Genomic DNA, 23,877 nt, shown 5'->3' with positions numbered 1-23,877 from the left:
ACCTCATTAAATGATAATTGTGTGTGTTGACTCACCAATGTCAGATATTTCTATTTTAAGCTTATGCATTAAAAACACTTTTTTTGAGGGAGGGGGAGCTATAAAAGAAAGATCTGGTTTGTTGAATTCCTTCTGATTTGCTCTCCTAAAGCCTTTGTTCCTGCATATGCCTACTAGTAAGGTAAAGCCATTAATGTTCTGTCAAAATGAGCTGGTACCTAATCTACAGATAGTTCCAGTATGGAGTGTTTAATTGCTTAGGATGATGCATAAATCGGAACCTCACTTGACTCTTTGCAAGTTGGTTGTGAAGTATTGGCATTTGGGTGGAGAGGAAGCATTAACCCAGTTCTGCAATTCTGAGGAGTCATTCCAGTATGGAAGCACACTCACTAAATATGCAGTCTTGTGATACTGTTTGTAGCTGTCAATTTTGACTGATGCAGCATTCCACATGATTAGTGCAGCATTTTCTTAGGTTTCATTAGGTAGTAAAAGGGAGCTACATTGTAGTTTCTTACATCTGGATTTGATTTGTAGTCTGTTCTTTTGCTTGCCCAGATCATGTTAGCATTATGGTCAAGTTTGACTGATAATGAGGTAAAAAATTGTACGGACTTAACTTGCAACCTCTGAATACTCATTTTCTAGGATCAGCAGCAGGCTCGGCAGTCACAGCTTGCTCAGGATGAGCGTGTGTCTCGTTCATATCTTGCCCTGGCAACGGAAACTGTTGATATGTTCCATATCCTTACCAAGCAGGTTCAAAAGCCTTTCCTCAGACCTGTAAGTGTTGCTCGGATGTGACTTAGTGTCTGTCTAATTTCTCTAACATTTCTTCTTTTGGATAATAACCCAGAAAATGTGGTAGCCCCTTGTCTCTGTTCTCCCCTTTTTCCAGCTCGAAGTGTACTGAAATTTAATTGCTGATGAAGTTATTTGACATTATTAAGTGCTGTTACCTGAGTCACTTGGATGGTGTGGTACTTCTAAACAGAAGCTCTTCACATTATCTTTACTTTTTTATGAATAAACATGCATAAGGACATTTACTAGAAGCCCCCAATTATTATTAATTCATAATTCCTGACCTTGATGTATGCTGTTCTAATGATAATGTTGTTTATCACTGCCCTCATGCTATGATCTGTATTTTATTTTGACCTTGTAGGAACTTGGACCACGACTGGCTGCTATGCTGAACTTTAACCTGCAGCAACTGTGCGGCCCCAAGTGCCGTGACCTGAAAGTTGAAAACCCTGAGAAATATGGGTTTGAACCAAAGAAGCTGTTGGACCAACTGACTGATATTTATCTGCAATTAGATTGTGCTCGCTTTGCTAAAGCAATTGCTGATGATCAGGTGAGCTCCAAAAAGATGAGAGGGGAGGTGTGGAAGCATATAGGAACTTTGCAGTATATGCTAGAAGAATTTCATTCTACCCAGAATGTGTGGTTGCAATTTATTTTCTGTAGTAACTCATCTGTGTTCATGTTCTCTCTGAAAACATACTTGCCTACAAAGAGCAGTGTTTTGCAAACCTGTAAGATGTGTAATTATAATAAAGCAACGCGCGCACACATGCGCAACTTTGTGCGCATTCGTTGTTTATTAGCTACAGCCTCCTTCTGAAGTACCAGATGTACATTGTCCTCTTTTTGCAAGTGGGAAAACAAGCATACAAGAGACATTTAAGACACCTTTGCCTTAATTCACGTGCCTTCTCAGTGGTAGTCTTCAGAGCAGTATGTTAATTCATAAGGTAGATGAGCCATTACTCATTTTTGTATTCTTGTAATTGTCAGTTAAAGTACTGAACCACATCTGACCATCCCAATGTCTTTTAGTATACATTTCTCAAATATAGAGAAAATAGTGCTATTCATATCTACCTGAAATTCTAATGGAAGTTGTTTTACAGTATATAAGGCTTGGTTTGCATCTCTAGAGAAGCAGAGATATCAGAGTAACTCATGACCTTTTTCTCTGTATTTCAGTTCTAGTAATCTCAAGCAGCTTCAGTAATACTTGTGAAACAGACCTTGTATGTTTGTGTGTGTTGTAAAATACATAGTGTGTTTTTTACACTGTTCAGTATATATGAAGGTGAGAATGCTATCCATCATTCTTTTTAATCCCCATGTCATTGTATTGAAGTTTTGCTTTAGCTAGCATTGATGAAAGAAAGAAGCCTACTGGTGTGGGAACAAGAACAAAGCCTAATTAACAAAGTAGCCCCTCATAATAAGGGATATGTGAGACTAGTAGCTGTAAACTCTAAATGACAGGAAAGAAACACCAAGAAGACTCACAATTGATTAACAGCTCCTGATATAGATATTAAAAAAAAAAAAAAAAAAAAAAAAAAAAAAAAAGGAAAGCACCTGTTGATGGAACAGCCTCTTAAAAGCATTTTGATGCATTTTGCATTTGCAAATCCTAACACATAACAGAAGGAATCTGAAAACATTTACAAAGTCCTGGGCATACTGCCACAGTTCTGTTCTCCTCTGCGGGCTTGGCAAGGAGTTTAGGTGGGCACAGAGTGTCCTAAGTAATGAATGGTATTTCAGGGAGAGATCCAGTGTAAATTAGAAAAGTAAGGCTGTGTTGAACACTGTAAAATTATCAAAAGTAACTAGAAACTTGATGTGGTGTGTTATGCTTGTCATTTAATTCACTCTTGCAGTGTAGCATACATGAAAATTCTTATTAAAAGGATATAGTCTAGATTATTAGAAGTCTCATATCAAAATAAAGCATTCTGAAGATAAAAGCAAATGCTATGTTTAGAACGTAAGTGGCTTACAGAAGTCCTTTTTTTTTTTTGAGTGATGCTTATTTCAGTTGAAGCAAAGATTTGTGAGAACAAGAACGCAGGTAGGAGCAACAACACAGATATTTGGTCTAAGGAATAATTCCAGTAATTGTAGTCAGCCTCTCTGAAGTCTTAACCATTTTGGTTAGGGGTTACTGTGTTTATTATTTTGTCCTACACAGTTCTCCATTACTGATGACCAGTACAAAAGCCTATTAACAGCCTACTTGGAAGTTGCCATGTGGCTGGTAGATTAAATGATATCTACAGACTGCTTTTCTGCCTGACATAGGGTTGAGGTTTCGTTGATCCTTTCCTCTAAAGTTTTTAAAAAGCATTAAAAGATCAGTAGAATCTGATGGCATTTTAGGATACTATAGATGAACAAAGTTCTCTTGTGCATTGTTTGTAGAGATCCTACAGCAAAGAGCTCTTTGAGGAGGTTATTTCAAAGATGAGAAAGGCTGGAATCAAGTCAACTATAGCAATAGAAAAATTCAAACTGCTGGCAGAGAAAGTGGAGGAAATCGTTGCCAAGAATGCTCGTGCAGAAATTGATTATAGTGATGCTCCAGATGAATTCAGAGGCAAGTTGAGTTTTCTAAACGTTTGAAATGCATACTCTTAAAGAGAAGAAACTTTTTATGTTGTTTTGATACTAAATATGAATATATATTGGCAGAGACTATATATTGTTTCTAGAATAATGCATCCTCCTTTCTCCATTTCAATTAAATGGTTAAGTGAATGAAGAGAGCTAAGCTTCCTTCCATGCCTCCCCTTCCCCAGGACTGCACTGTCCAGTCCCAGCCAGGTCATGGTTCCACGTACTTTGCAGCAGAGTTCATAAATCAGTAAAACAATAATAATAAAAGCAAATCTGAAAATAGTGTAGTTAAATATTTAGCTTTTATACTGTTTTCCTATATTTCTGAATTAGGGCTAAGCTAAATCTGCAGTTGCATTCTATGACAGTCTTTTCCTCAGCAGTAGTTACCTTTTCTGGAAATGCACAAAATCTTTCCTCTGCTACCGAAACACTAGAATTGGTTCCGCTCTTTTTGATTTTTTGCACTTCAGTGATATACCTGATTGTATATCAATCTGTGCTGTGATTGTGTTTGCAGATGAGACATACAGCTATTCAAGTTAATGAATGTTAAAGTTCTGTCTTTAGATCCACTCATGGACACTCTGATGACTGATCCTGTGAGGCTGCCATCTGGAACTATTATGGACAGGTCAATCATCCTGAGGCATCTGTTGAACTCTTCCACTGACCCTTTCAATCGTCAGACACTGACAGAAAATATGCTGGAACCAGGTAACCTTGATTTTAACATATTGTGATGAATTGTTGGCTTGGGGAAGCAGTTTGTGCAGAACTTCTGTTTCGTATACTTATAAAAGATAGTGATGCTACCTCAGTAGGGTTAATAGTGCTTTTACTTCTGTTGTTGTTTTTTCTCCTAAAGAAAAGTTCATTCCTTGTGTTTTGCTTTTGTCTGAAGAAACTCTTATCCTTGTAACTACTGGACTAATGGATATCGTTATGGTAGGCAGATGAGTAATTCATTTACTCAAAGCTGTGCAGAAGCAACATTGATAGAGACAGAAATGAAATCCAGAAAATACTTACGATAAGATTTCTAGAAAAGGAACGCTATTGGTCATGAAGAGCTTTCTTAAGGTAGTAGAATTACTGAACAATTCAACTGTCTCAAGTTAATCATTCTTTTTTTTCTTCTTTACGTTATTAGTGCCAGAACTTAAGGAGCAAATCCAAGCCTGGATGAGAGACAAGCAGAATGCTGATCATTAAAAATTCCCTCGCAGCACGCCAATGCCAATGGGAAGAACAGGGCGTGGGCTGGTCTGGTAATAGTGGAGCAGATAACGTTTTGAAAGCTATTGATGGGATTAGCACGCCCACTGGCACTGACTTGCAGTAGTGACCAGAAGCATGTGGACAAGAAGAAAAGCAGCTTAATTTTTGTACATATATTTAAGTGATAACGATGGTCAATAACATGGAGGACAAATTAGGAAGTTGCTTATGTTACAAAACTGTCCTTCAGTATGTCACGTTTTGGAGTTTTTACAGCTGAATTATTTTAGCAAAGATGAATGGATCAGGGCAGCATCCCTTCAACCTTATTTTTTACAGCCAGATATCCGTTAATTTGATTGTGGTTAGAACCTCGGACATTTTGCTGCTAAAGTAACTTTTTCCTCTTTCCCTCCCTTCTTCCAACCCATAAACCTGCACTGCTGTTTTTCTTTTTTTTTTATGCAAAAGAAATCCCTGTGAAAAACAAAAGCATTCCCCTGCCCTCAAAAGAACATATTCTGTGCGATAACTGTGCCTGCAACAAAGTGTTAATCTTGATCGTATTTTTATATTATACATATTCACATATTTGTTTTTTTTAATTGGTGTTAGAAGATACAAGAATAATTTAAAAAAGGCAGAGATTTGACATGTGGATTTTAAGTTCTGGTTCTTTGAGATGTCACTTTTCTTTATGTTGATCTAGATGCTCTGGTATTTTTGACAAGCCTTGTGATAGAAATATGATAAAACAGCTGCCATGAATGAGATACTTGGAATACCAGGATTTCGCTGACCTTTTAAAAAAATAAAATCCATTCTTTTAATGCTGAAGGTATGATATACGCTAAATGACAGTTCTGAGCCATTAAAGCTTGTCCGCAGAGAGCAGATCCTTTTACTCCTTAGAGGCTGCAGTTGGGGCAGGGGTCATTTTTATGTTGCTTACCAATTTGTATCCATGGCTTGGCCTTACCAAAGCAAAAAGGGTGCAGGAAATGTAGAATTACATTTTTTAAAAAAAAAATAAAAAATATTCACAAACATTTTTGTATTACTGCCCCCTGCTTAAGATACTTGAATTTCCTTTTTAAAAAGGATTTGAAACCACAGTGTTTTAAAATTAAGTCTGTAAAAAAAAGGTTGTTTTTCTTTTATTTGTTTTTTCGCTGTGTCCTCTGTTCAATTCCTGACTCTCTTGAACTACAATAAATGGTGATACACACTCACAGAGAATCTTTCCTTTGTCTTTCATTTAAGTGATCATTGAAAACAGAAAAAATACAAGTGATTGGGTGGCTTTGTTCAGGTTTCCTGATACTGATTTAGGATCCAGAGATAATTTAATCAGTTGTATGCAAAAAAATTGCTATGAACACAAACAGTAGTGCTTCCAGCTAATGAATTCTCACAAGTGACTGACTCATGTAACTCCTGTATCTAATTACCTTGGCAGGCAGTGACAGGGCTCCAGAGCGGAATTTGGTCAGATTATAATATAATGCTGACCTTTCATGTATGTAAGTAATTTCAAGTTAAAATGTTAAGATGCAGTGGTCTTGGTTGTAGGGTTTTTGTTTGTTTTTGAGGGTGGAGAGGAAGATTCTGAAGATTGTGGCTATATGGATTATTGATCAGAGAAGCTTGTTCCATCACTGTTTGGTTTCATAATCCGCGCTCCTTCCACAAATTCAAATTCCTCTCTTCTTCCCAAGTCATAGAACAAAACCCGCTATGCGTTTACCTCCAAACTGTGATTCAGCATCCAAATCCATCATAGCTTCTGAGCATGTTATAATGGTGTGCAGTGAGCTATACTTTTCAAGGTGTCTTTTTGACTTTTTTCTTTAAGAAGAGGTAATGAGTTCTTGCTTAAAGAATAACTATTAAATGTTGCACTATCATTATGAAGGCTTATTGCCTTAAACCTCTAGAAATACCCTAAAATTTATACTTCTATCTAATAGAGGACAGCTATTCAGCAGTGTGCATATGTGTTTAATTAAGGACTGTTAAACTGCTATGGTTTTACATCATGGCTTGTTTTTCTCTGTAAGTTAAAGCTGTCAGATAGCTTTTTAGTTTCCTTGACAGAGTTTTGAATGCATTTGAAAGATGGAAGAAATGTTTTCTTCTAACATTTTCAGCTGTTACAAATTAGACATTTACACCATTTTTTTTGTGGATTGTGGTCAAGAATCCTGTGGAAACCACGGGCAGTTTCTTAAAGCGAGATGAGCATAAGTAAAAGTAATACATCCTTAGATTAAAGAAAATGCTTAAGTATATACTACGCAGGGCTTGAAGTCTGCTATTCTGTAATAGTTTCTGCTATTTCACATTTGAAGTTTTACAACTAGTATCAGAGGGTTGTGAATAGAAATTTTTTACAAGAAAATCAGTGTTGTAGTAATCCGTTCTAATGCAAGTGTATAACAACCTGAGTTTAAGTATATTATAATATACGTTTATCTGTGCTAACTGAAAGACATTTAAACAGACTCAGTATGTTTTTCTTAACCTTATCTGACAAGAGGAAATAGAAATATTTACGTCTGGTACAGGACTTCACTTCAGATTCTGAAGGACTTTGTCTTGGTTATCATTTATTCTACCATCACATCAGATTTTGATCAAACAGTCTAAATAGCGAAGTGCACTAATGAACTTTTTTGTCTAATTATGGGATATATTTATCACTTAAATGTATCTATCTAGGTATTACAGAAGACATGAAAGCTTATATAAGTGGCTAAAACAATTTTACCTGCAGAACAAAGTATCAAATATTTCAGAAAGCTGTGGATTTATTTAGTCACAAACTCTTCCAAAATCAACATTCGTAGACAGAATAATGAAATATATTTTAATATAAGCAATCAAAATAGAACTATTATATTGTTGTCTTCTGGGTACAAAAATGTATCAATAGCCTGTCCTTCAGTGGATAATGGATGTTTCAACAACTGAAAAAGAAAGTTTAATTCTTAGTCCAATACTAACTTGATCTCCCACAGAAGTGTATCAGCTTTGCAAAAACTCTTAATTTTTAATCCATTTAATACAAGCTGCACTTCTTTTGCAATTTCCCCATACTAACATATGCCACACAACCTTTTTCAATCAAATTAACTTTATTACAATACTGACACTTGGTATACTGTGAACACTGAAAATATCTATTGAGCTTACGTTTATCTACAGAATCTGAACAGTTTTGACCTGTGAATTGTTCTATAAATTGCTCATTTCAGCATAGGCTAACTTGCATAAAACTTACAATCTTTTAACTTCAATTTTAAGGAAAAAAATCCACATTTTGCATCACTGGTCTGTACTTGCCCTCTAGTTATCTCACTAGAGAAATTACTGAGCCAAATTCTAATGTTGATACCAATAAAATACAGTGCAATTGATTCTATTACAATTTATATAATAATAAAAAAAGAACCTTACAACCCTGTTGCCACCTGTGTGTTGCTGGCAGCAAAAGCAGCCTAATGCTGTTAATAGCAGGATGACAGTGCTGCTTTAGCCAGTAACAAATTGACTCCCCCAGTCCCTGTGGGTGTTATGCTAAAATAGTTGTCATCTTTTTCCTTATTACTGAGGGCAGACCTACCCTCTTTTCTGCTTTAAGCAATCTTCCCAATTTTAGGTAGCACATCACAGTGATTTGAGTAATCAAATATACTTGCTTGTGTTATAAATGCAAGTAACTTTTTCACAGTATTGTTTGCTTTCATTTTTCTGGTATAATAATGCTCAAAAGCACAGTTTCCTTGTACTGAGAAGTTTTTTTTTTTTTTTAAAAAAAAAAAGTCTAAATTCTACTTTTAAATCTGTATACACATGTATGAAGTTATTAATCAGTCTGTCTGCTAAGTGCTGCAGGGCTATGTACTCTTGGTTAGAAGCTCCTATAAAGAGCAAGATTGGTCCCTTTTTTGTAAGGGAATGGACACTAATTCATTGTTTAAAAAGCAGGATTCAGAGGTAGAGCCCTGCCATGAAACTCCACCTAAGCACATTTTTAATAGGTTTAATTCTGTATTACTCCAGGAGACTTGGCTTTCAAAAGTTACATTGAGAAGGCTAGTCAAAGCAAGGACCGATCTAATTAAAATGAGAGGAAAATGCCTAAGTTCTGCAATTAGAAGAAATTTTATAACTACTGGACACTGCTTTAATACCTTATCACCTTCCAGCTCAACGCACTGATATTCGAGGATCAATTTTCTCTGTCCCCCTTTGTAGTAAGTGACCTCCCAGATCCTATAGAGCATGCATCGTATCTCCTTTACTATCTTCTTCCTACAGATAAAAACAAATTTCCTCTGAACGTTTCTAGAAGATTTTTCAGGTTGCTGTAAATGAGCAACCTAAGAACTAACATGCTGGAATTATTCTATGTATTTAACCTTAAAACTTTAGATGCAAGGAAGTGGTGCATGAACAATTATTTGTAAGAGAGACTTACAAATGCAAAGTTTGCAGAAGTATAATTAAGCACCCTGTCTATTACCATGGAGTGCAGCTCACACTCAGCATTTTAAAGTTGGCAGTTCAGAGATGACTTTCCAGTCTTTATTTTAGAGTACTGTAACTCATCTAACTCTGCACGCTAATATGCACACTGATAAATCTGTTTTCTTGTAAACAGGGAGTCTTCCAAAGCTTAAAGAATGGTATTTGCTAGGACATGCAAAACCTACCCAATTTTGCTTTGCTGCCTCTGCAGCAACAATTCCTTCTAGCCGGTGCTCATACGTCTTCTCATAGGCTTTTGCACACAATGGCTGAACTGCAGTGGAGAAGCACACACGGTCTTAGGAGTGGTTAGGGGGAAAATATCACTGTTCACCAAACAAAGGAGCTAATAATGCATTCTTCCACGAAACTGTAAATGATGGGGAACACATGAGAGATTAATATAGTTACCAGCCAGGGACCTGTGAACAAAAATAAACCTTGTTCTGAAGCCAGAAGTCTCAAGTACCAAATGTTCTCAACAGTTTAAATTTGTTTTGAAAATGACAATGTGTGTGTATGGAAAATATGTAATTAAGGTACTTCATGTAATAAAATTATTTTCTTAAAAACGCTGGTAAGGTTAAACATAAGGCAATTCTTAACAGCACAAATGAACAAAGCACTAATGAAAGAATGTTAAGCAGAGATTGCCACCAAAAAACAGATTTTATTAGGAGATAGGATATGTGTTAAGTTTCTGAATATGAGAATTTATGAATACTGTTACCAGTTACATAAGAATACATTATGAGAATTGCTGGATTTTTTTATGCTGCTCTAAAAAATCCTTTTAAAGGGGGAGAAGTATTTTTTCCTCCTCGTGTAACTGCTATCGTTGGGCCTTATTTGGATTTTTCAGTGGGCCTTCGGGTCCTATGGAAATCGTGCGGGGGTGAGAGAATTCTCCGTTCCGGGCACCGTTTTCAGGGCGGGTGGGCACTCCTACCTGCTACTTGGCCCTTTAAACCAGAGGAGACGCCCAGCTGCAGTTAAAATCGCTTTTTTTCAGTCACAGGTGCCCGATTTGCGCTCGCCGCCTCACAGCGACCGGCCCCGCCCGGCGCCGCCAGGGGTGGGCCGCGCCGCCGCCAGGGGGCGCGCAGGCACACGTCAGCGCCGGCGGTGATGCGGTCCGGGGAGGTGTGGGGGTGGAGTGTACTCGCGCGGCTCGTGATAGGTTAAAAGACAGAAGACGCAGTTCCGCCCCGAGCTCTGATTGGCTGGAGCGGCGGAGGCTCTGGTTCTCTGCGTGCCGAAGCTCGGCGGAGGGATTGACTCAAGGGGAGGGGCGGGGCCCCCGCGTCGAGAACGGGCATCGCCTTGGAGCCGAGCCGCGTCCTCCTCTCTTTCGAGCGGCGATTGGCGCGCCGCCGTGTCAGGCCGTGATTGGCACGGCGGGGGGCGGGAGCCCGCCGGCTTGCCGCGCGGCGATTGGCCCGCGGTGGGGGGGCGGGAGGCAGTGGCGCGCGGCGATTGGCGGTTCGGCTGCCCCCACCCCGCGGAGGCGGGGAGCGGTGCGCCGCGGAGCGATCCTGTCAGTGTGGGAGCGGAGGGGTGGCGAGCGCGGCGCTCGGCTCGGTCCTCCCTGCCCGGCGGCAGCGGGTCTCCCGGCTCGGCGCAGGAGGCGGCGAAGCGCGATGGGGCTGCCGGGGCTTCCCCCCCTTCTCCGTCCCGCGCTGCGTTCCTCCGCCGGCCCCGCCGCCTTCTCCGGCTGCTGACAGCGGCGGCCCCGCACCGCCTGCGGCCCGTGGACGCCCCCGCCCGTCCCAGGTGAGGGGCGGCCGCGCGCCCGCCGGGGGCGGGGGGAGGGGGGCGCGGCCCAACGGTCGGCGGTGGCGGCGGCTGGCGGCCCTTGTGTGAGCGCCGGGCGCTGCGGTGCGGTGGGGCTCGGGGGCAGGGGCTGCCGGCGGGGCAGGGGGCCGCCGAGCTGGCAGAGTAGGGGCGTGGGGCGGCCCGGCCCAGGCTCGCATCTGCTTTTCCTCTGCCTTTCTGCCGCCTTCTCCCGCTTCCCCGCGGGTGCCGCGAGCCGTGGTGGTGCGGCCGCTTCCCGTCCCTTTCTCTCCTGGATCCTGTCCTGGAGATGGCCGCATTCCTCCGTCCTTCCGCCCCTTCCCGGGCGGGGGAGGCGGAGGCAATAATGGCTTGTTCGGGGGGAGGTACGGCCGCTCGGTGCCAGCTGGGGACGGCTGCGCGAAGCCGAAAGGGTTGCGCTTTTTCGGCTGTCTTTTCGACCCTCTAGATGCAGGGATTCAGTGCAGCACCATCACCGAGGCAGCCATGTTGGGATGATGATCTGACAATCCTCTGTGAGCTGAGGCAGGAGGCAGGATGAAAGGCCTGCTAGTCTGGGAGTCACTGGCAGAATATAGGTATTAAACTGAGCTTGGAGGACTGATATTTGTAAGATGCACATGGTGAATTTGTACCTGTTTCCAAAAATGGGGAATCAAACATTGAACAGCATTCATACTAATTTTAAAGTATTCTTCCTTTAGTTTCCATCTCCTCCTCAGTTGTTTTTTTTTTTTGTTGTTAAATTATTTGCAGCTATATGTTTACATGATCTGATTTTCAGTTCATAGCCAATTTCTGCACTTGCCTCCCTATTCTATCTAGCATTGCTACTTTAGATTGAAGTACAAAGATAGCAATTTGTACTATATGAGTTCAGCTGATATCTCAGACTGTCATCAATACCTGATCCTTGGTGGGGGACCTAAAATTGGATTCTCTGCAGTCTGTTTGCTCATAAACCCCTGCTGATCTGAACAGCTGTTTTGCTAACTTTCCATAGACTAATCTCTGTGTCTCTGTGCTTGTTCCTTTCCTTTCTTTAGAGCTGGGTGTAGTGATTAAGTTACAAGTGTAGAAAGTAATATATTTTTTCTTAAGTTAGCACATTTTCTGGTAGACATGCTGTATTCTTTGTTTCCTATACAAATACGACACAATGGCTGACTGTGCAGTGCAGGTGATGCTTCTTTGTGATGTGTTTTTATTTGAATGTAGAAATGTAGATTATGAGCTATATTTTGTAATAATTCTGAGTTTATTATAAACTTGTCTGATGTTTTACATAATAGTTTGTCTTTTTAAGTTGCTATTCGGCCATTAGCTTTGTTTCAAACACGAGCAATCTCTCTTATGTTTTGATATTGCGTAAAACCTGATTTGTCAGAACTTTCATATATAGAGAAATTTTGGAATCAAACTCTTAATGAAAAACTTGTTTATTTAAATATTTGTGTGTAAAATTTTGATCAAATTTCAAGTGCTTGAGACTCATGAAAGGAGATTGTTAGTCAGCTTGAATAATAACAGACAGACAAGGTATTTAAATGACTTGTTTGATGACACACTTTTTAATATTTAAAAACCTCACTGTGCACCTTGTAGGGTGGATGGTGAATATATTTTAATAGTAGTCTAAAATAAGATTAATAGAATGCTATCTCCTTTCAAATATGCAAGGTTTGCTTTTGCGCTGATAAAGAGCTGACTAAATGCTCAAATATTGCTTATGTTCAGTTTTAAAGCCAGGGTTATATCATAGTAATGACTTAAACATGCAGTTCTTTTCTTGACTTGGTTCTTGATTGGATTCATACAGGAGAAATGTTTAAAGATGCACAGTTAGTAGACTCTTTCAAGGCATTAAGAGAATGGTTCATTCCAAAATGAATGGCAGCCTTCTAAACCTGTAACAAATATATGAGGGACTTAAAAGATGAAGTTTATTCTCCTAAATCTGTATCAAAGACTGTAACAGAGATTTTATTTTGTTCTGTTGCAAGTTACATTTCCTGTTACCACTGTGTAGACTGTGTTTTGCAGCACTAATAGATACTACAGGGAAATGTGAAATTATTTGGAAAACTAGTTTCAATTTATTACTAATTTCTGTGATATTTTACCTGTTCAATTTGGCTTCCTTTTGCCTTATTTTGTCATTCTGTATGATGAAGGCAGTATTGCCTTTAAAAAGTGTCAGGAGGACCAGTTAAAATTGCTGATTAACTGAAAAACATTGTCCTTAAATGAGAAACTTGGAAAAAAAGCATGGTTTGGGGCTTATTTCCATACTAATGAATATTAAATTTTGCACAGTTATATGGTGTCAAAGTATCTAAAGTCCATGTGCAATTGTAAACATGCATTTTGTTTACTTCAGCTTCAGAAAAATAGTAGACCTGAGAAAGAGATAAAAAATGAAATGCAGTAATTGTAAGTGAGCACAAAAGATAGGGTTGGAAAAAGTTTGTATCTCCAGAAAACTTAGCAATGAGGGTATTTTTAATGCTGATACAGTTCATTTTGTGATCCTGTTCTATGAGATTTTTTTAACATCTTCAGAACAAAGTTCCTGTTTAGCTAGTATGTATGGAATCCCTAGTGTTGTACTTCGCATGTAGTGCTTGTGAGATTAGTTCTCCCTATTTCAGTGTGCTTTATTTGAAAATGATTTTGTTAATTGAAATGGCAATAGATATTCAGGTTGCTTAAGGCACTTTGAGAGGACATTTTGTTGGGTGGCACAATACCTGTGTTCTTCGGCTACTGTTTGATTAAAGTGGGGATAGCATTTTGTAAAAGAACTTTTATTTGTGAAGGTTTTCCTTGTCATTGACTGTAAGCTGATTTGGCCTTACATCTTTCAGTATAGGCTAATAAATCCTGTCTTGATATCTTTTTTTTTGTTTGTTTTATTCTTCTTTAATCCTTCAGACTACCAGAAACAATAACAGAGAAAATGAAAGATATAAGGTAGCGCTGATCATTTCTTTGATTTGTGTGCTGTTTTTGGACTACCCAAATCATGCTTACTAGTAGTTAAGCTATGTTTTGCAAGGAGGGAACTGATCTGTCTTCAACAGTTTTATTGCTACTTCATGTTAAAGAACACTAAAAGCCCTTAATTCATCAATGCACAGATTAATGGATTAATATGTATTTTAAAGTCACCTTTCTAAATTGTGCCGTGTTTCTGGTCTCTTATTTTGTGCTTGAGCTTTTAGTGGGACTTAAAATTCTGTGCGAGCAACAATTAAGTATTTAATTGGCTGTATGGATCTCATGACTGGTTATTCTACCAGTTTGCTGTGTCATTGACATTAAAATTCAATTGGCTTGTTCCTAAAGACATTCCTATTCTAATAGTCTGGCGGGATACCTCGGTAACCTGCTAAAATAAGGAATGCTTTAAATTTCTTCTCCTACTCCATAGAATGATTTAATTTCCACCTTCACCATGTGATGGCATTAATGAAGTAAAGACGTTTTAATAATATCTTCTGTACCATGTGAAAGTATGTCATGGCTTGAATCAAGAATGCCTAACTATCTTTACCAGCTGGAGAACTTACTGGAGTAAGTTTACAGCTAGAGAACTGGAGTTGAAATGCCTCTGCTTTTTCTCTGCTAGTACATTTTGTGATCTTCTAGCATTGTGATTACAGCCCTGAAATGAGCATTTCATTGGATGCTCATGTGGAATATGGTTAACTGTAGAAAAAGTTTGGGGGTTTTCTGGGCCATGTGTACTGACTCATGTAGGGTAGAGTTCTGCCCTTATTATCTTGGATTCAACATATAAATGACTGCGTTGAGTCTAACCAAAGATTTATCTAGCCCAGAATTCTGTCTTTAGCAGTGGCTGGTAGCAGATACTTAGAATGTAAGAATAAAGGAACAATATAATGATGTTACTCAATATAGTCTTCCAGGTTCTGAGAATCTGTGTTTTGGAGACTTCTTGAGACAAGTATTGGTACCTTTGTTTTTTCTAGTTCCTGATGACTTTTTCTTTGAATTTATCCAAAGGCTTTTTGATGCCATGTTGAACTTCAGTATTGGCAGTATCCTGTGGCAATGAGGTAAACCGCTCAATTATAGTCTGGTTGAAAAACGATCTTATGAAAAGGTTGGTTAGGGAAGATAAGAATCAGTATGATGTTTTATTCCTACATTTCAGTACAATGGCAAATAGACATGACTTGATGTTTGGGTCCTGGATGTCATGGATAGTTCCCTATCAACTGCAGTGCACCATCATTTGGATGTGTTAGGATTTGAACAAGTATTTTGGTACTGACTTGCGGATACATTCAGTGATGAATATTTGCTGAAAATATAGGTAGTAGTATTCACCCTGAAAGCAATACTTTTTGGAACTTCTTTCATAGGGTATGACTAGATATGCAAGTAGTTACTGAGTTCTATTTCTGTTTCAGAAGAGGAGCTTCCCAGGAGTACAAAGGTTCCCTACAGTTGCTATGTATACCTCTTTTTATGGAAGGGGACTGCACTTGCACTTTACTTTTACTGCTAATGCACTACAGCAGCAAGGGTTGACAGCTAGGGAACTTTAAATATGTAGCGTGGTAGCTAGATTATGTTTAAATCTAAGCAACTGTATCTTCATTGCTAAAATTATCTTTGTTTGGTTAAGCCTAACACGTGTTGCCACGAGATCTTCATTTTAATATTACCCTCTTTTCTTTCTGGGAAGAAAAACAAGTAATGAAAACAAACCTATATGTATACTTCAAAAGAACTGCTTTGGATGACAAACTCCTGACTAGAGAGACAGAGTACAAGTGCTGATAAATGTATTTCCAGTTTTATCTTTGAAGTGATAGCTTGTTGAGGAGGCAGAGGGTGGCTGCTCTGAGGGGAATGATGTGATCATACAACTTTTTATCTTCCCATTTTTTATCAGCATTTTAAAGACAGTAGTTGAGAATAACTAAGTTGTATCTTTTCTTCTTTAGAAAACGCGAAGAAGGCAAGCCTGAAAAATCCTAACTCCTTCACTTTAATTTCTCGACTGCACTGCAAGAGATCAGAATGTCGGGGGCTTCTGTGAAGGTGGCTGTTCGGGTCCGACCCTTCAATTCCCGAGAGACCAGCAAAGAATCCAAATGTATCATCCAGATGCAAGGCAATTCAACAAGTAAGTTCAGTTTAATCTCATTATGAGTCTTTTCCTCTTCCCTGCCTGCCTAATCCTTCTCTTCTGATCAGACTAAACTGATTACTGTGTACATTACATCATCTAGAATAACCCTTTTAGGGAACGTTCTTCTCATGTGAGGTTTACAAACTTACAAACTTAGTTATCTCTGAATCTGACTAAAAATGTAGTTATCTCTGAATTTGACTAAAAATCTAAATCATGAGTATCTCTATTTTGATGCAGATGCTTATGGTGTTTGCTTGTGGTGAGGTGAGAATTCTGCAGAATTAGGATCATGAACTGAGTAGTTTAACATCAGTGGATGGAAATATAATGTAGACTGACAGATACAGAGACATAGTGTAGGCTACCATGTATAAGACTGTTGTGGTGTAACTTGTTTGGGTCTACTGCTTTAGTTTTTGGTGTGCTTATTTTGTAGTCTGCTTGTGTTCAGGAGCATAATTTGTGCAAGAAAGCTGAGGGAAAAGGATGTCAAGTTTCATGCCTACCAGATTAGATGACTAAGCTACAGCAAAATAACAGACTAAAAATCTTTTATTTTCTAACAAACTAAAAATATTAGAGTTACTAAATAGCTATTATGGATCAAATTTGCCTTGATAATTGATTTGAATTACAGAGAAGGAACTTCTATGGAAAACTGAATGTGGCACACCATTTAACTCTTTTTACACACTTCTGAAGTCTAAATTGATATTGACTCCATTTTCTGCAGTGTTGCTTGATGATGTGTAAACTAAAACCCATATCTAAATCTGCTCAGATCTAATGCTGCTGTTTCAAAGTAAAGGGTTCAGCAGCAGTTCTAGTACAGAAGTAATTTGACATATAGATCGTGGTACAGCAATTAAAATAATGATAAATATGGAAGGCTGTAGTGGATAAAGTAGCAATCCTAGTGAAAGCGTTATTACTATGAGAAATCAGCCTTTGTCTGAAGTATGCAAAAGATAGGCATTCTGACATTAGAATGTTTCTCCCGGCCGTCTTTCTGTGTTTTTTCTTTTTCTTTTTCTTCTAATATACTAAGATGACAAGATCAAGTTTGTTTTGGCTTTTAGGATGCATAGGGAGTAATGATCTGCAGTAATACAATATCTTGTGCTTGAAGAATTGTCAGAGTGCCTCAGTCCTGTTTTTTGAAATATATGTTGCAGAAATGAATTTCTGCACCTCAGCTGAAGTCACATATGCTAACTGCATTAAGGGACTGATGTTTTGGCAGAAGCTTGTGATGCTCAGATCGTAGCTGACTGCAGACAGTATGCATCTGAATGGTATTGCCAGGAGTTTTTCAGTGGAAATGGGAGGAGAATTGGGGGTAGAAAAATAGAATATAGTAGAGGAATTCTTAAAGCATAAGTTAGAAGCTGCAGAATCCTACCATTTTGGAAGTTAATTTGGGAATGCAGAATTCCTCCCAAAGAAGGGATCAGGTCACCATTGTATCAGCAGATTAAAAAAAAATAGAGTAACCGAGTGAGACTGATTTAAGGAAAGTCCATTCTTGTTTCTTGTTGTTATCACTAAAGTAGGAAACACAGTCTTAGTAAAAGTAATTTTCCAAAGGCACCTCCTATACAAGATTTTAGGAGTACATGTTCAACTGAAGTACGTGGTTTTTGTTTTCAATAGGAGTTAAATTGTGAGGAACATATTTGTATTTTCCATTATACAGAGATTACTAATGAGTGCAAACCTATGCCTGTAAGTCCCACTGGTGTCATGCACATATGCTTATGGTGTTGCCCCTAGTTCTAATTAGCCATGGAAGGGTACTTGGTGAACAGTATGTACCTTGAAGAGAAAAGTTAATAGGTTCTGACTTCTTCTATTAATAAATTGCTCCTTGAGAGGATCCTTCTATTAACAATCCTTCCTTTCATTTAGCTTGACACTGTCCAATATGTTTTTTGTTTCATATTCTGCTAATGCAGAATATTTTCAAATAAAACCTGGAGTGAGTAGACTTTTAAATTGCATTTGTATTGGTGGTTTATTGGTGAAGTCCTAGCTAAGACTGATAGGTTCTAAAATGACCCTAATGCATCTCTGTCTTTTCTGAGATACTTATGTATTGTAGCTTGTGGGTACCAATGACAGAACAGAGAAGTAATCTGTGTACTCTAGTTCATGTAAGATTATTGTGTATTCTGATTTGTCACAAAGCTTATACACATAGAAGTGTACTTGGACAATCCAGGTATCTTGAAGGATATGAAAGTGATTGGATCCCCCAGGCTAGGACTGCAAGTCAAATATTCAGATTTTAATTCAGTGATGGCTTCTATAGCTCTAATGCAGGACGGTTCTTTTCTGGATTACTTAAGATATTGGACGTTTAATGAAAATAGAGATTCTAAGCCCTGCTTTCCTTGATAGGAATAGAGCATCCCATCTGCTACTTAAAATAGTCACAGCTGCTGCTATGGACAGATGGCAACTGGGTTCTCAAACAGGCGTCCTTGGCATTAGAAAAGCTTCATAAAGCATTATGGAGTTAATTTGTAGATGTTGAGTTAGGCATTTAAAGAAAAAAAAAAAACTTAAGCTCCTTATTTTGAATTCCTTTTCTGCTTGTTTTTTCTTTTCTTTTAAGTTATGTCTTGCTTTATGCAGTAGTTCTGCAGCACAGGAAAATGACTGGGAAAGTAGGACTTAAATTTGAAGGAATTGTATTTATGGCAAAAACTAAGGTGATAAAATTATTGAAAAGTTGATAGAGCCAAGTAACCTTATCAATAATTAATCCACTGCTTGGTGAGTATACATTAATATGGCCTATTGTTAAATTTTGCCTTATTCAGTGTTATCTGGCTCCAAAAAGTAGTAACCTTTTTCAGAGATTCTTAAGAGAAATGAAGAAGTACGATTTGCTACTCTGTTGCTTGCTGATCTATTTTTTAACTGTGTTTTGAATGAAAATGCGTACTGAATTGGAAAAGAAAAACTGCTACTACTGTGTGTGTACAGCTTTGGGGGAATAATTTTTCTCTGAAGTATTCTGTAAGGTTAGTTTGGACAGTTCATTAAGGAACTAGTATCATGCAAATAATCTCTGGTTTGAATTAATGATGAGATAAAAGTCCTTAGAAACTGGCTTTTATTTAGACTAGCACTGAGGACATGTAGACGTTAAAGAAGTGGGAGTTCATGTAGCAGCTACTGCATAAGTAGAGAAAATAAGCAAAAGGCTTCATTGTAATTCTGTTATCTAATAACTTTACTTTTTTCTTCTCCTCTCAAAAACCAGAAATGATACATCTTCAATGGAAGAATAGAATAGGTGGGAGGATTTGTTGTCATAGATAGATTTCAGTCTTGATTCTCAATCTGCATTCTGAAAAATTAATAGTTTTAGGTAGTTCAAAAAATGAAAGTACTACATTGCTCTGATACGACTTGTGCCTACCAAGAAACATTGGCTCTTAAAGCATTTCTTGATTAGTGTTTTTTCCGCATACAACCTGTTCATGTGTGTTTTTTCAAGTCCTTCCATTTATTTTTTCTTCTTATACTTGCATCTTGTATGATTAAATTGCCTTGGGAAAATAAATCAAAGTGGAGGCAGGTCACTTAACCTCTGTCCTGGTTTCCTAGTCTGTATATCCTTGCAAGTGTGGTTAAAATAAAATGAATGTGTGTCAAATATGTTGACACTATGCTGCAGTCATGGTAGATGTGTTATCAGGATAGATTATTTTATGACAAGATGAGCTTTGTGTCCTGTGGAAGATGCATGGATTGCATTGCAGTTGAATTTGAGTTGGGAATTGGTATGAAAGACAGGCCAAATGAGTTGTAATAGTAGAGATTCCCCAAGTTGTTTTAATAATTTTCCTGCCACTAGTAGTGGAGTTTGGGAAGTGGGGGTTGTTTGTTTATTTTTTTCTAGTACCATTTGGTTTCTTCAGGAGTGGGAGATGTACTAAGAAAGCAAATGGTGCAAGAAGATGTAATGTTGAACATAGACATTAAGCAAAACTTTCTGTATTTGAAAAATAGGTCTCTTCATGTTTTGCAAGGCTAGGGATTTCTGTTGCTTGTCTCTAAGTCTGTCTGAATCACTGTCTCTGAATACTTTACAATATTGCCAATTTGTATGTTTTGTTACAAGTCTTGAGTATTTTGGGGGAGAGGAAAAAATGTCCTGGAATTCTTGTAAAGAGCTTTGTTCTTGTTTTGAAAGCCTTTCTCTCTTTTGTGATTATATTTAAAAAAAATATATAAAATTGTCTGCACAATTTGAAGTAAATTACTTTGGAGGCTGATTTGGAAAAGATGAACAGAATGTTTTTTAAATGTTGACAGCAGGAATAATGGGTCTGGAACAAGACCATAGGATAACTAGGATGTCCCAGCTAATGTTAAATGCAATTTGACTACTTTTTAATTCCTGTTAAGGAGTTGGTACAGAACTACAGTAGAGATAGATAACACTAATGAACCTAGAAAAAGTTTCCTGTGTCAGCAGTGAGTAAAACACATGTGAAATACTACCTCTTCAGTGTTGGAATGCCCACTGACAAGGACACAGAGATAAGGCTTTAGAAACCATTCCTTGTAATCAAATGCTTAAATAACATACCACCTATCAGTACACAACTAGAAGAAGCAGCGGGGTGGGGGCAAATTTTTAATGAGAACTGCTTTAAGAAGTGGACAATTTGACTACTGTTGACACTGATGGAACTGACTCCCCTGGATTCCGATGTTACATCATGTCCTCTTAATGTAATGCTGACATGCATCTAAAGGTCAGAATGGCCTTTGGAGATGGCCATTGGCTTTTGGAGGTATAGTCAAGTAAAATGAGGGGGAGGGAGGTAGAAAGATTGCTTTATCTGCTTTGAAACAGAAAACACACAAGGAAATAGTTCAGCTCAACTCCTAAGTGCTTAGCCAACTGTGTGCATAAGCCAGATGCACCTTCTGCTGTTATAGGACTTTCTGGGTAGTCAAACGACAATTTGGAAGTTTTGGAATGGATTTGATTCAGCTTTTCAGATAGGTAGGGCAGTGTGGTTCAGCTAGCTTCCACTTGATGCAAAGCCTGCTGGCATGCTGTTCTCCCAGAACGCCAGCTGTAGAGATGGTATTTATAGCAGTTGGATCTGTAAGAGCAGCTGAGGATGAGAGTGGCTTTCCAGCAGCTTCTCTGAGCAAGCCTTTGCTTTGCTCTTGTGCTGTTGAGCATGACTCCCTCCCCCACCCAGCCTTTTTCTCGTTGCAAGGTTGGAATTCCACAGTGAGGAGAGAATCCGGTTGAATTCCAACACAGGCTGTTCTTAGCTTCACTTTGGTTTCCTTTCCTTTAATGACTTGAAAAATGCAAACAATGCTTCACAAGGCAAGCACTATTTTACAAGCTGGAAGTGTCCATTTCCCTTCATTTATCTCTTGTAATAACAACCCTTTAAGGCTTTCCTATAAAAACAATATGGCCATGTATCTGATTGCAGTGTGTGCCTAGGAAAGGAGCCTGAATTAAACATGTCTTTGTGGGGTATTATTCACGTTCCAGCACATAAGAATGTCTACTCCACCCTGCTCTCAGTAACGAATGTATTTTCATTGTTGTCATTCCAGTCTACAGATGGCGCAGATACATTTTCCAGATGCATGCATTTCAAGAGACTGTGTATATTTAATGTTAGTTTGATCTTGGAGATTTGAGTCTGAAAGTCCAAGATCTTTTCTTATTGGTTAAATTGATTATGCAGAAATCATGAAATAACACTGCTACTTATATTGATTGGAATGGAATTTGAAGAAGTCACAGAAAAGAATTATTTGGTACTCAATTCCTTAAAAGTTGCTGATTTTACACAAGAAATCTTATTGCTTCCAAAGTTCTGTCTAGACTAGCCTATTTTCAGAAAATTTTCTTCCATCCCTTTACCAGTGATCAATGAGATCAAAAGTGTAGACAACATAGTGATTTCCTTGCTCACTGTATCTCTAATATGTGTTGGCATTCGATAGCAATGTGTGTTCTGTGTATGTTACCGCTGCCACTAGAACTATTGAAACATGCTAGTGTCAAGCTGCTTTTGTGAGATGAAACTCCTTCATTTGAACAGGTTTTATTCTGTATGTGGAAATGAAAGAGGCTTTGTGCCTTCAGCATTGACAGATGGGGTAGCAGTATAGACATGAAAGATGTAAATACCGGAATGCAGAATGAAATGCACAAATGTTGGAAGTTCAACTTCTGCAGTTCTTATACCTAATTTTCATCATTAGTGGCCTTTATTTTTGGCTGGCAATTGATAAGGGTTTTTGGTGTTACTAATCTACAAATCTTTCCCTTTCCAGCACAGACTGTATAGCAGTTAATCCCAGGATTTAGAACAAGTTAATTCTCTTTGCTGATGTTATCTGAAGGGTGGAGTGTAGTTTGCCAGTTCTTCATTGGAGTGCCATAAAGAGTGACTAGTATGTGGTGTGTCTGATGGCAAGATACACTGTAAATATGGGTCTGATTGCTAATGAAGGTGGAGCCAGTGACTTGCCTTTAAATGCAATGAGGAATATGAGATTAAGTTCAAAATCTTCTCATGTGTACTTCACAGAGTCCTTCTATTCCAAGGACTTATTAGAAAGAGCTGCTTATATCCCTAGACACTGAACTGCAAGCATTTTCTAATCTGCAAATTTTATGGCATGCTGAAGAGTGGTGCTGACTGACTTAGAACAGGTTTGGACTGTAAATTCAACACAGCACTTAAGTACTTCAAAAGTAATTTTACTCCATCTTTGTGCCTGCACAAAAATATTTATGGGGCTGAGTAGGTGGGAAAAGAAAGGTGAATATGGATAAATCTTCCCCCTCCTCTTGCCCTGAGGTTTGCAGTCCCTCTTCACTTGGTTAGTTTTAATTGGGAAATGGAAGAATTGAAGGCTTGAAGTGGGAATGGGCTTGAAGTGGGAATGTGCTTGTATGTTTATATGCCTAGAAAACGGGGGGGAAAAAGGGGAAGGGGGAAGAGTGAGAATGCTACTTTTTTCAGTAGTGTTTGTTTCAGTTGAAAGTATCCCAGCAGGCTATAACTTTGCATTAGATCTCTGTTGTGCTCTGATTTCTGGTTATAATTGTAAAAAGTGCATATTTGATGCATGTTTTCTGAATGTAAGTTTCAGTAAATCAAGATTGGACTTTAAGGCAAAAATATTTACATGTCTAAAATATCAATTGGAATGTAAAATAATATATATTACAAAACACATAGTTACTGTTTCAATACTGAAGTTATCATCTTTGCATAGTTTTTTAAATAAAAAATCAGCAATTGATTTGGTCTAGCAGATTTGAAAGGCTGAAAATTTTTATCTCTGTGCTAGCTGACAGGGTGGATGGTGGATAGTATGAAGAATGTTAAGAAACAAGTAGTGATCTAGAGAATGGTCTGTGTAGGCGCTTATGCCTGGAAGTAAAGTTGCCTTTTTAACTAAGGACAGGTAGAATCAAACATTTCATGGAGATTGTTTGGTATTGTTGACACAGCACATTTAGAATCATAATTCCTTCATTATTTGCACTTGTCTTTCTCCTTATCTTTTATTAGACTGTGCTGTCCTTACTATTGCTTTTCCTTGTACAAAGACTAATTGGTTTAAGTATGTAGTTTTCTTCTTGTAATCTGAATCTGCATTATGAACCATGTGTTCTGTTTTCAAGAAGTCCTTTCTTGGAGCTGTCCATACATACCAGC

At 38.3% G+C, this 23,877-nt stretch overlaps 2 protein-coding genes and 1 long non-coding RNA gene across 17 annotated transcripts in view; 2 read left to right on the top strand and 1 right to left on the bottom strand.

The window, feature by feature from the left end:
- Positions 1-5,871, top strand: part of UBE4B (ubiquitination factor E4B) — a 42,597-nt gene extending 36,726 nt beyond the window's left edge. For all 5 annotated transcript variants that reach the window (XM_062593402.1, XM_062593401.1, XM_062593400.1 and 2 more), the window contains 5 exons: positions 652-786; positions 1,172-1,363; positions 3,232-3,406; positions 3,997-4,143; positions 4,580-5,871. In XM_062593402.1, coding sequence (XP_062449386.1) covers positions 652-786; positions 1,172-1,363; positions 3,232-3,406; positions 3,997-4,143; positions 4,580-4,641 — 711 coding nt within the window. In that variant the 3' untranslated portion in view covers positions 4,642-5,871. The remainder of the gene's footprint in view (positions 1-651; positions 787-1,171; positions 1,364-3,231; positions 3,407-3,996; positions 4,144-4,579) is intronic.
- Positions 5,872-7,502: 1,631 nt separating this feature from the next.
- LOC134150086 (uncharacterized) lies at positions 7,503-10,237 on the bottom strand. 2 transcript variants are annotated; one of them, XR_009960591.1, is made up of 3 exons: positions 10,130-10,237; positions 9,366-9,550; positions 7,503-7,616 (listed from the first exon to the last, which is right to left on the bottom strand). It is a non-coding gene; the product is annotated as an uncharacterized LOC134150086 (long non-coding RNA). The 2 variants fall into 2 exon arrangements; XR_009960592.1 differs by having other exon boundaries at positions 9,366-9,454.
- Positions 10,238-10,732: 495 nt separating this feature from the next.
- KIF1B (kinesin family member 1B) overlaps positions 10,733-23,877 on the top strand; it is a 95,093-nt gene continuing 81,948 nt past the window's right edge. For 9 of the 10 annotated variants that reach the window (XM_062593680.1, XM_062593677.1, XM_062593679.1 and 6 more), the window contains exons 1-2: positions 10,733-10,953; positions 15,954-16,135. In XM_062593680.1, coding sequence (XP_062449664.1) covers positions 16,030-16,135 — 106 coding nt within the window. In that variant the 5' untranslated portion in view covers positions 10,733-10,953; positions 15,954-16,029. Of the gene's footprint in view, positions 10,954-15,012; positions 15,057-15,953; positions 16,136-23,877 lie in introns of those variants that run through there. The other variant, XM_062593672.1, reaches the window with a different exon arrangement.

This window comes from Rhea pennata, chromosome 22, assembly GCF_028389875.1.
Source record: "Rhea pennata isolate bPtePen1 chromosome 22, bPtePen1.pri, whole genome shotgun sequence".
Lineage (NCBI taxonomy): Eukaryota > Metazoa > Chordata > Aves > Rheiformes > Rheidae > Rhea > Rhea pennata.
Note: the sequence above shows the minus strand (reverse complement) of the source record. Positions and strands in the feature narration are given on the sequence as shown.